The following is a 12,607-nucleotide window of genomic DNA, read 5'->3' on the forward strand; positions in this document are numbered from 1 at the left end:
CACTCACTGCAGGTAGTCATCGCACAGACTTGATATGAGTGGAACCTGCACTCACTACAGGTAATCATTGCACAGACTTGATATGAGTGGAACCTGCACTCACTACATGTAGTCATTGCACAGACTTGATATGATTGGAACCTGCACTCACTACAGGTAGTCATTGCACAGACTTGATATGATTGGAACCTGCACTCACTACAGGTAGTCATTGCACAGACTTGATATGAGTACAACCTGCACTCACTACAGGTTGTCATTGCACAGACTTGATATAAGTGGAACCTGCACTCACTGCAGGTAGTCATTGCACAGACTTGATATGATTGGAACCTGCACTCACTACAGGTAATCATTGCACAGACTTGATATGATTGGAACCTGCACTCACTACAGGTAGTCATTACACAGACTTGATATGATTGGAACCTGCACTCACTGCAGGTAGTCATTACACAGACTTGATATGATTGGAACCTGCACTCACTACAGGTAGTCATTGCACAGACTTGATATGATTGGAACCTGCACTCACTACAGGTAGTCATTGCACAGACTTGATATGATTGGAACCTGCACTCACTACAGGTAGTCATTGCACAGACTTGATATGATTCGAACCTGCACTCACTGCAGGTAGTCATTACACAGACTTGATATGATTGGAACCTGCACTCACTACAGGTAGTCAATGCACAGACTTGATATGATTGGAACCTGCACTCACTACAGGTAGTCATTGCACAGACTCAATATGAGTACAACCTGCACTCACTACAGGTAGTCATTGCACAGACTTGATATGAGTACAACCTGCACTCACTACAGGTAGTCATTGCACAGACTTGATATGATTGGAACCTGCACTCACTACAGGTAGTCATTACACAGACTTGATATGATTGGAACCTGCACTCACTGCAGGTAGTCATTACACAGACTTGATATGATTGGAACCTGCACTCACTACAGGTAGTCATTGCACAGACTTGATATGATTCGAACCTGCACTCACTGCAGGTAGTCATTACACAGACTTGATATCAGTGGAACCTGCACTCACTGCAGGTAGTCATTACACAGACTTGTTATGAGTGGAATCTGAACTCACTACAGGTAGTCATTGCACAGACTTGATATGAGCCTTGCTCTGGGAAAATGGGGCTAAATGCATGGGAGTAAAGTGTCATCCCAGATTACCCTGTGGCCTGTGCAATACAAACATTAGCCAAAACATGTTTTAAGAGATTGAATTAAAACAATATTTAAGAGCAAATGCTCATAACATCTCCAACATATAAACTCTCACTTGATTTTGTGTGCTTGTAATTTTAAAAGTTTGTAATAAGTGTTTTCAAAATGATGTCCAAATTTTTTTTTTATCGAGTTATTGTGAATTTTATTTGGTCAAATCTCTGATAGGCCATTTAGGTAGAGAAGTGTTGTTCCTAATTTGCTTATTTCAACTTAACAGGCTAATCTGGCACAACACTTTATGCACATTAAGCCCAGTTAATCAAGATTAAGGCTCCTATATCATGTTATTTCCCAGGTGGAGTGTGTCGGCAGTGTGGAGTCCGGACTGACGGCCATGGGCTGGAGTCCCGCCTCGGAGATCATCTGTGTCACCACAGGTTAGACATTGCATACTGAAGTACCTTAAGTTATACCCAACGTTTGCAAATACTACCCTTCAATTGGGTTTGTTGTAGAAATGATTTTAAACCCATTATAAACATATCTTTTAGTAATTAAAAAAAATACTGCTTTTTCCCATGATGGTGGATATTGGCTGTTAGGTTTGTAAAATATAAGGCATGAATGTTTCATAATTGTTAAAAATATAGACACAAACTTTTTAAAATTGTGAACAAAACAAGTTGTGATTTTGTTGAAAAATTAATAAATTCAGTTCTTTATGCACAAGTATTGTAAAACATGTTTAATAGTTGCATCAAATCTAAGTTGCATAAAATAAATACAATCAAATCAAATTTTCATTATCTGGACCTTCTTTTGTCTTGAAGAACGACAACACCATTTTTACAAATCAACTCTATCTACAAACTTGGGAAAGTCTAACCACAGTCAATACATGGCATCCTTTATATAAAACCTTCTACCTTTTGTCTCTAAGTTGTCATTTGGTTGGTAGATTAGGTTATAATTGAATAACAGTGCTTTTGTGAGCATTGTGAGAAATATAAGCAGTATACTTTTTTAGAGTTTAAAGCCTTTGTCATCAATTTTGAGATTTCTCATGTGCAGAGTATTCCTGAAATTGGTTAATATATACAAGTTAATATATACAAAATAATATATACAAGTTAATATATACAAGTTTTTAAACTTGCATGCATATCATTGAAATACATTAAAATTAATTTTCTAACAAATTGATCACACAATTAACAATATTTGTAGTTATTAACAGATTAGATTTAATGGCGACTCTGTATTGTTGTTATTGTATCACTCTTGGTCATAGCTGCACTTATAACGTGTTTTCACTTTCTTAAAATGATTCAATCCTTGTCCATTGGAAAATTGTATGAAATAAAACTTACTTTGATTTCTTCAAAGTGCCTTCAAGTTTGTTCAAATTTGGATCCCTTACTTGGTCTGTTTTTTTAACATAAAAAATCGAGTTTTGTGACACCATTTGATTATTTGCTTAAACAATTGTGTGTTTTTATGGCCAAGCTTATTAGCTCGGCTGTTTTTGGAGAAAACCCGAGGTATTGTCATAGCCAGGTCGTCGTGTCATCCGCCGTCTGCCGGTGTCGTGCTAAAACTTTTAGATTGGCTCTAAAATCAAAGTGCTTCCACCTACAACTTTGAAACTTGATTTATAACATGACCTACGCTCCAGGAGTGAAATAACATAAAACTCAATTTTGTTTATTACACAGGTGTTATTAAACTAGTTATATAACTGTGAAATGACGTCATTTTTTTGACGAAATGACGTCATTATTCCAGCGAATTTCTTCAGTTTAACTCTTTTACAATGTGAATAAACGGTGAAAGAGCATAACATTCATGTTATAAATAGAATCTTAGTTTCGTGGTCATTTTTTATTGAATGTATTAAACTCGTCATCAAAATAATGATAAAAACTCGGCAAGCCGCGTTTTAATCTTTATTGATGACTTGTTTAATACATTCAATACAAAACGACCACTCGTGCAAGATCCTATATATATAGATGCACCTTGATGAGTTCTACAAGCCACACCCATTTTGGGGTCACTAGGTCAAAGGTAAAGGTCACTGTGACCTCTTAAAACAAAACAACAAGATATGTGTTTGTCAGAAACACTATGTCCCCTTTTGCGCCGCTTTGAAGCTATATATTTGACCTTTGACCTTGAAGGATGACCTTGACCTTGACATTTTACCACTCAAAATGTGCTGCTCCATGAGATACAAATGCATGCCAAATATCAAGTTGCTATCTTTATTATTGCAAAAGTTATTGCAAATGTTTAAGTTGGAGCAAACAAACAAACAAACACACAAACAAACCAACAGACAGGGCAAAAACAATATGTCCCCCACTATAGTGGTGTGGGACATACAAATTCTGTCAAGCTTTCATTTATTCAAAACTACACCGGCAGCCGAGCGCTGTGCTCCCTTTATGTGGTGCTCTTGTTTTACTTCATTGCCTCCACTTGTTTCAACATTATTGACGATGCTGGAACAGCATCGTCTAAATTATGATAACCATAAAAAAATTCTTCACTATGGCGACCTATGTAAAAGACCGAGCCAGTCCGATTGAGATAACTCGATTTTTCAGTCACTTCCCTTGGCATTCGCCACTGGGTAGGAGTTTGCTCGTTGATTTTCATTTATAACATTCTCCTAGCAGAGTTGTCGTTCGTGTTTCAACATTCAACAATGGCCACCCCGTGAGAGTCTCGATTCAAAACTTTCTTACTGCATAAATTGGCTTGTTTCGCTATTTAGAAGCAGTCATTTATGATATATGAATTATTTATTCACTAAATCTCCGCTAATGACAACAATGGATGGAATTCGAAGGATATATTCGATGTGAATGGATCACTTTCTACAACAATAGCTTCGCCAATGAGAGACTTGATAACACTCATGTCAAAACTTTCTTACAGCTTAAATCGGCTTGTTTCACTATTTAGTAATGCAACAATGTGAAATGAAGCACTTTCTGGATCTCGACATATTGACAAGGCAAAACTGGCATACTGATGATACTGGTATTTTTAGTTATCAATTTAAGTCAAATTTTGCTTTATAAATTTTGTTCGAACATTTTGCGACTTATTGAATGGCCATGATACCGAATATCAACAGCTCATATGGGATTTGCATATCACCAAGCTGTCCTGAAATACAACATTGATTACAAACTCTTTACTCAAATTACTGGTTTGTATGAATTCTTTCTTCTTTCTATTTAAGTAGTTGATATCATAGTCCAAATAATTAGACGTAATTTACCGTTTAGTCCATGTATATCGATATATATGTTTATAGGAGTAGATATTATGTTGAAGGGGCCTTTTCACAGATTTTAACATGTTTTGAAGTTAGTCATTAAATGCTTTATATTGATAAATGTAAACATTGGATCTTAAAAGCTCCAGTTAAAAATCCAGAATAAAATTCTTTTTAAAAAAGTAGTCCGCCGCAGGGCTTGAACCAGTGACCCCCTTAGTCCTGGAGTAAAAACGCATTAGCCTGCTCTACTTTTCTGCCAAGTATAAATGGTTGACATATTTTATACCTAATATAAGCAATCTTCGTAGTTTCACACAATTAAACAACAACAACATAACTCTCCAAATTATTGAATCGTTTCGCGTTGCAACGCTTTATAATTTTTAAATCGTTAAAAGATGCATATAATGGCTATATTAGACCATTGTAAATGTTCAGTAATACTGTTTCCTAAAATAACATAACTTAAACGAAAATTTGCGAATCCGATACAACTTTTTTCAATTTTTGTCAATTTACCAAAACGTGAAAAGATCCCTTTAAAGTTAAATGAACTGTATCCCAGTTAAAGAGACATTAAGGCGATTGTGGCCAGTTTAGATCAAGTTCAGCCTGCAGTTGCTTGAAAGCTGTTTGCTTAAGAGCAGTTTTCTGACAATGACAATTAGTTTAATTGGATACTGATTAGACTGCCCTTTTCCTGTGACCTGGCTAATTATATTCAGAAGCCTGGTAACAGTTTAACGTTAATGTTACCAATGTGTCAGACCAGGGCCTGGATTTTGAAATCTAGGACATGCATGGTCAGAAGATGTCATTTAAGATTATACATTTTTTCAAACATATACAAATGCATACAAATATAAATAGTAAAATGCACTAAGTCAGAAGGCATTTGACTTCGGCTGGTGCCTTGGCACACCAGGTGTTTCGGTTGCAATAGTTTGATGGATTCACTACTTGGATGTTTAGTTACATTATTTACAGTATATCAAACAGTATTTAGCATGAACCAATGATTTTTTCAAACATAAATAATTATTGATGTAAAATGCTTGAAGGAATAATATTTAAGGTTAAAGAAGGCAGTTTCTTTTTGTTTTAAAGGATATCTTTGAAAATTATATTTTTATGTCCCCCACTATAGTAGTGGGGGACATATTGTTTTTGCCCTGTCAGTTGGTTGGTTGGTTGGTCTGTTGGTTGGTCTGTTTGCGCCAACTTTTACATTTTGCAATAACTTTTGCTATATTGAATATAGCAACTTGATATTCGGCATGCATGTGTTTCTCATGGAGTTGCACATTTTGAGTGGTGAAAGGTCAAGGTCAAGGTCATCCTTCAAGGTCAGAGGTCAAATATATGTGGCCAAAATCGCTCATTTTATGAATACTTTCGCAATATTGAAGATAGCAACTTGATATTTGGCATGCATGTGTATCTCATGTCACTTCTGCAATATTGAAGCTAGCAATTTTATATTTGAAATGCATGTGTATCTCATGGAGCTGCACATTTTGAGTGGTGAAGGGTCAAAGTCAAGGTCATCCTTCAAGATCAAACGTCATATAGGGGGACATTGTGTTTCACAAACACATCTTGTTTATGAATTTTTTGGCAGCAAGACCGGATAGATGCAAATAGTTTGTTCATACTCACAATGCCTTTTTTTCTATATCTTCATGATAAATTAGTTAACACCACTAGGAAACAATCAGTTTCAGGTGAGCCACATTGTGCTGTTAAAGCTATCTATGTATGGTATAGATTGTTACAAAACCTTGTTTATCAATAAAAATAAATGAAAAAATGGCTTTCTAAAAGTTGTAGTCTTGGATGATATATATCTCAACTTATAATCTACGACAATCTTTTGAGAAGAAAAATAAAATTTGACTATTATTATACCCCAACATACTGTGATTGGGGGCTAGCACAGGAATTCTCAATTATGTTCCTCGAAAAATAATGGGTTAGCATATTTTTGATGTTTTATCCAGTTGTCTGGACCATTACTCCCCAAAGAATTGTAAGTTCAAATATGAGATATTGGGGTAAATAAATCTCTTTGAAGGGAGTTCAGTGTCCAAGAACGAAACAATTGCACCACAACCATTAACTATTGACCTGCGGATAAATGACAAGCAATAAAAATCACACAATTGGGGTGATGAAGATATACTTAAATGGATGCTTATTTATTTTATGCTTTCCGGTGATTTATACAGAAATATCAGTGAAATACAGTGAAAAATAACAGTGAAAATATCGATATTTTTCGCTTTTTTTCTGGGAAAATCGATATTCCGCCGAATCCAACAAATATCCTCTATATATCCATTCTCTGAAAAAGCATCATCAAACTAGTACATTCAGTGCTTTGATTATTCAATGATGACTACAGAAGAATATAGGCAAATCCAATGAATTAGGTATATTGTCAGTGGGACTCTAAATTTGTGGCAGACTGTATTTTGAGATTTTTGTATGTACCGGTATAAAGTTTATCATTATTTTGATGTCCCAAATTTAAGATTAATTACAGTAGTCTCAAACTCATGTTTATTATATTGTACAGGAGCAGACACGTGTATCCTGATGACACGGGAGTTTGATCCCATCACCGAGCTATCTCTCCAACCCAACACGTCAGGGGAAGGTATGTTGGGGCCAAACAGTCACTGGATCTAACTGCTTTGTGTCAGTTATTGCTAAAGTATATGGGCTGTGTTCTGTGAAAAAGGGTCGTAGTGCATGTGCGTAAAGTGTCTTCCAAGATAAGTATGTGCAGTCTGCACAGGCTTTTCAGGGACGACACTTTCCGCTTTTATGATTATTTTTATGCCCCCGGTAGGGTGGCATATAGCAGTTGAACTGTCCGTCAGTCAGTCTGTCCGTCCGTCCAAAAAACTTTAACATTGGCCATAACTTTTGCAATATAGCAACTTGATATTTGGCATGCATATGTATCTCCTGAAGCCGCACATTTTGAGTGGTGAAAGGTCAAGGTCATCCTTCAAGGTCAATAGTCAAAAATTTACAATCCAAGGGAAGTAACAAGCTTTAAAAGGGGGATGATTTCTAAACCTGCCAAATGATATATTGAAATTTTATTTCAAAGCGGCGCAATAGGGGGCATTGTGTTTCTGACGAACTCATCTTTTGTTTTTTAAAGAAAGTCTCTTCTTAGCAAAAATCTAGTTTATGCGCATGCATTAAACCCCTTTTCGCAGAGCGAGGCTCATATTAATAGTGATGGAAAAATAAGCATGTTTCTATTTTTAGCTCGACTATTGTATATGAAAAATATATACAGGAGCTATCCTACTCGCCCCAGCGTTGCCGTTCCCGTTGGCGTTTGCGTGCAAATGTTAAAGTTTGCATACTACCCCAAATATTTTCAATGTCCTTTGACATATTGCTTTCATATTTTGCATACTTGTTAAACCAACCTGACCCCAACCTATAAACAAGAGCAGACAACTCTATGAAGCATTTTGTAAAAATTATGGCCCCTTTTCCACTTAGAATATATGCAGCAATTGTTAAAGTTTGCGCACTACCTCAAATATTTTCAATGTCCTTTCACATATTGCTTTCATATTTTGCATACTTGTTTACCAACATGACCCCAACCTATAAACAAGAGCAGACCACTGTATCAAGCATTTTGACAGAATTATGGCCCCTTTTATACTTGGTAAATTGAACATATTGCTTAAATTGCCAGAACTTCTTTATTTATAATCAGATTTTATTAATACTTTGACAAAACAACACTTACCTGATTACCACAATGGATCCCACCCAAACAATACCCCATGCCCCAACCCAGAATCCCTGCCCCCCCCACCTCCCCCCCCAAAAAAATTGTATTCCTTTTTTTTATTTTTTAAAGATCGTCTAATAAATGACCACACCCTACACAGGCATTTCCCCAGGATTTTGGCCAGGCACAGCGGCAAGACACCGCGGAATGGGTGTTTTTGCAGAAGTGTGTCCATTTTGCGGGTCAATTTTTTAAATCGATTTTCTACATGTCTTTAATCAAATATACAATACTCCGGAGCTATTAAAAACCTACAATTTATTTAATTGTGTATTTATTTTTCCTAAATTTATTTCATAAAAGTAATTTTATACTATGAAATAAAAAGAAAAATAACAGCAGGCATTATAACGCTAATACAGTTATATATTTTACCACAAGTGTACAGACATACAATTTTAACTTCCAAAAACTATTCTTCGAGGCTTATCCAGTAGCCAAGCACCCATCATTCTTCTGAAGTCCACTTCCTAATTGTCTGGTCCTTCAATGCTGACCATCAAAAGAACATGGTGGACAGCAGACTTCAGGCGAACACGATTTTCAGTTTTTTACCCTTTTCATTCTGCTGAAGCCCTCTTGCAGACCCCAATACACATAATTTGTAAAATAATTATGAAATTATAGAGATATTTAAGCATTTTTCGTGTGTTAATGTATTCTAGACAGTCTAGTTAAGTACCGACGGAGCAGTACCGACTGCTGAAAGCACTGGTCTGCACATGTGACGTATGCAAAAAGATCACATCATACCTACAAAAGGGTGGATTATTTGTCAAACAACTGTTTCATTTCAAAGTCTATTATATATTTATAAAGTTACATTAAGACATGCTTTCATTTTGAAATTTTATTATCTGTATTGTCTAATCTTTGATGCTACACAATATCTGTCTTATAAACTGTTTGAGTGACAGTTTTAAATTATTATTCACTTGCGATTTCATATTGTGTTGCTTTTACTACATACTTATACAAAATATTTAGTAAAGTAAAGATATACTTACTTCCTTCAACATCTGTTACACATGGGCAATCTTGCTTCCAACTACTTTCGAACCCAATGGCTCACGGTTTGAGTCGCTTGGTAGGTGGTCGCTTGGTAACAACGTCCTGGAAACTTTCATTTTTACTTAATGCACTCTTTGACAGCGACGATTCATTAGTATTAGTAGCAGTCACTGTTGCACTAACGACGGAAGAAATAGATAATTGCAGATTTCCCAGATACAGGCCCTGTTCGTTTCTAAAATCGTATCATTCTGTCATGCCCAAAAGCTAAAGGAAACTGTGTTGCAGGTTTATAGCGTGCTCTGACTATTGGATGTGAATGCTTTTATTGAAGGTGCTTGACTATTGGATGTGAATGCTTTTATTGAAGGTGCTATACATTTTAGTCGCCTTTTATAAAAATGGTGTGAACCCATTTTTAGTTGGCGGTAGCAATTAAATGAGGGGTTTTACTCCAATTAATTAAAAATACAACTTCATTTACGCTGAAATATATACCTTATTTTAAAGTGTACGATTAATGTGACATGAATATTCTTACTCATGCCTTGATGGTTTTGTTAGACTGACGATGTAGATTGTGCAAGTTATAAAAAAAAAACAAGTTATGTTCTGTTCTTCAATTACGCACTACCGAAACAAGCAATAGTGGCTGTTTATTTTTGAAACACCGCTGAAATTGTCGCATGCAATTAAAATAAAACAACAAAAATTTAGCGTACCTTTAATTACTCTTACGCCACGTGTACCGGTTTATAATGGATCTTTTTCGACCATTATAAGTGGACAGACACCATAACTGACCCCGTAAATCGTGCTTGCATCTTATCAAAACATTCGGATCAGAGCTTGAAAGGGCTTGACAAATTTACAAGCGTCGCGGCTACATGATGAGAAAATCAAGCACCGCGGCGAAATGGATTTCGAAGTTCAGGCACCGCGGGCCCGCTGTGCTAAAACCGCCTGGGGAAATGCCTGCCTTTATTATACCCCCTCTAACCCCCCCTACCCTCCCCTCCCCCCAATTCTTTTTTTTTCCCTTTTTTAGTTTTGAAAGATCGTCTAATAAATCATTGAATATTAACAATTTCCCCATGATGGCTTACGATATACTGTCTAGCACTCGAATAGTCGAGCACGCTGTCCTCTGACAGTTCTTGTTATCTAGATTGTTTACCATATAGCCTGTGCTATCTACTCACCATAATATGGTCGTCAATGGCGCCTAAGTAATAGACTGGTTAAGGTACATATGCAACATCTCCATGTCACTAAAGGTATTGAACTTAAACATGATGGGAATTGTGTGAAGTCACGGACCAAGTTCCATTACTCTACCAGTCATTTAGAACTGTTAGCCCCTTGTTAGTTAAGTTAAATGTAAGATACTCCATGTCACTGTTCTTATTGCAGGTTTTCAAAAGAAACTTACAATAGGTGCTCTCAATCATCTTTTGAGGTCATTGTCAAAGTTTCAGAAATCTGATATGAAATTTAAGGTAAATGGCACCAGTATCCATATTACTGGTGTTCAGGGCTAATTGTGGGAGGTTTTTGACCAAGTTCCATAACTCTTACCTGCAATTTAGCAGAATTATTCTCCTTTTTACTTAAAATGTCAAGGTAAACATTAGCGCCTAACAACTCTCACTCTATCTGACGTGCAAAAATAGCATGTGGTTGCATATGAATCAAGTTGGGTCAAGGTTATGGGCCAGTCTAGGTGAAGGTCACTGTTGCTAAAAGTAGCGCTTATTTATGTCTGCAAGGATGGAGATATTTAGCTGAAATTGTTTGGTTAGGTATGTAACAAGCTGATTTAGGATTGTATTGAGCAACAGTGGGATAAAGGTCACAGTTACTAACCGATAAAAAAGAATTGATTTTTGATTCAATTACTTAGGTTACGATGCAGGTAGTGTGCTATTACTTTGTTTGTTGAAAGCTTTCATGCAGATATAGGGTGGGATTGCCTTGGGGCCAGTTGGGTTCACATAATTTTTCTTAAAAAAGAAAAATGGTTTCAGCTCAATAATTTGAATAGCCATGGTGGTATTGTTCTGGGTGTAGGTAGCTTAGACCTTGCTTTCAAAGTAAATACAATTATTTAAATTAAATGGTAATTTGTTGAAAATCTGGTTTCATAGCATGGTCACATTTCTTGTTTTAATTTATAATTTTTATGTCCCCCACTATAGTAGTGGGGGACATATTGTTTTTGCCCTGTCTGTTGGTTGGTCTGTTGGTTTGTTTGCGCCAACTTTAACATTTGCAATAACTTTTGCAATATTGAAGATAGGAACTTGATAGTTGGCATGCATATGTATCTCATGGAGCTGCACATTTTGAGTGGTGAAAGGTCAAGGTCAAGGTCATCCTTCAAGGTCAAAGGTCAAATATATGGGTCAAAATCGCTCATTTAATGTACACTTTTGCAGTATTTCAATATTCAAGATAGCAACTTGATATTTGGCATGCATGTGTATCTCATGGAGCTGCACAATTTGAGTGGTGAAAGGTCAAGGTCAAGATCATCATTCAAGGTCAGATGTCAAATATATGTGGCTAAAATCGCTCATTTTATGAGTACTTTTGCAATATTGAAGATAGCAACTTGATAATTGGCATGCATGTGTATCTCATGGAGCTGCACATTTTGAGTGGTGAAAGGTCAAGGTCATCCTTCAAGGTCAGAGGTCAAATATATGTGGCCAAAATCGCTAATTTTATGAATACTTTGGCAATATTGAAGATAGCAACTTGATATTTGGCATGCATGTGTATCTCATGGAGCTGCACATTTTTAGTGGTGAAAGGTCAAGGTCAAGGTCATCCTTCAAGATCAAATATATGGGTCAAAATTGCTCATGTTATGTCACTTCTGCAATATTGAAGCTAGCAATTTTATATTTGAAATGCATGTGTATCTCATGGAGCTGCACATTTTGAGTGGTGAAGGGTCAAGGTCATACTACAAGGTCAAACATCATATAGGGGGACATTGTGTTTCACAAACACATCTTGTTAGCTTTAAGCTTACATATGATATATAACTACTTCAGATATTTAACATCAAATATGTCTTTGTGATAATTATATCAGGTGACTAACAGAAAATGTACGATATAGTATCAACACGGTGGAATAATGGGACTTACTGTCTCAGAACATCTTTTGTTAGTTTTGTTTTCATCAAATTACTAAGTTTTTATAAAATGTTTTCAGTTCTTACTTCACACATGTCCAGGGCATTTGTGTGAGGTCACTTACCAGGATCT

At 36.2% G+C, this 12,607-nt stretch overlaps 1 protein-coding gene across 32 annotated transcripts in view; it reads left to right on the forward strand.

The window, feature by feature from the left end:
* The window catches only part of LOC127877585 (elongator complex protein 1-like), a 97,708-nt gene that overhangs the window by 10,334 nt on the left and 74,767 nt on the right, over window positions 1–12,607 (forward strand). For 17 of the 32 annotated variants that reach the window (XM_052423565.1, XM_052423568.1, XM_052423567.1 and 14 more), the window contains 2 exons: window positions 1,553–1,634; window positions 7,068–7,148. In XM_052423565.1, the coding sequence (XP_052279525.1) occupies window positions 1,553–1,634; window positions 7,068–7,148 (163 nt within the window). Of the gene's footprint in view, window positions 1–45; window positions 61–141; window positions 157–189; window positions 205–244; window positions 253–333; window positions 349–381; window positions 397–477; window positions 493–525; window positions 541–573; window positions 589–669; window positions 685–717; window positions 733–772; window positions 781–820; window positions 829–861; window positions 877–957; window positions 973–1,552; window positions 1,635–7,067; window positions 7,149–12,607 lie in introns of those variants that run through there. The other 15 variants (XM_052423569.1, XM_052423570.1, XM_052423571.1 and 12 more) reach the window with 15 other exon arrangements.

The sequence above is a fragment of the Dreissena polymorpha genome, chromosome 4 (genome assembly GCF_020536995.1).
Source record: "Dreissena polymorpha isolate Duluth1 chromosome 4, UMN_Dpol_1.0, whole genome shotgun sequence".
Taxonomy (NCBI): Eukaryota; Metazoa; Mollusca; class Bivalvia; order Myida; family Dreissenidae; genus Dreissena; species Dreissena polymorpha.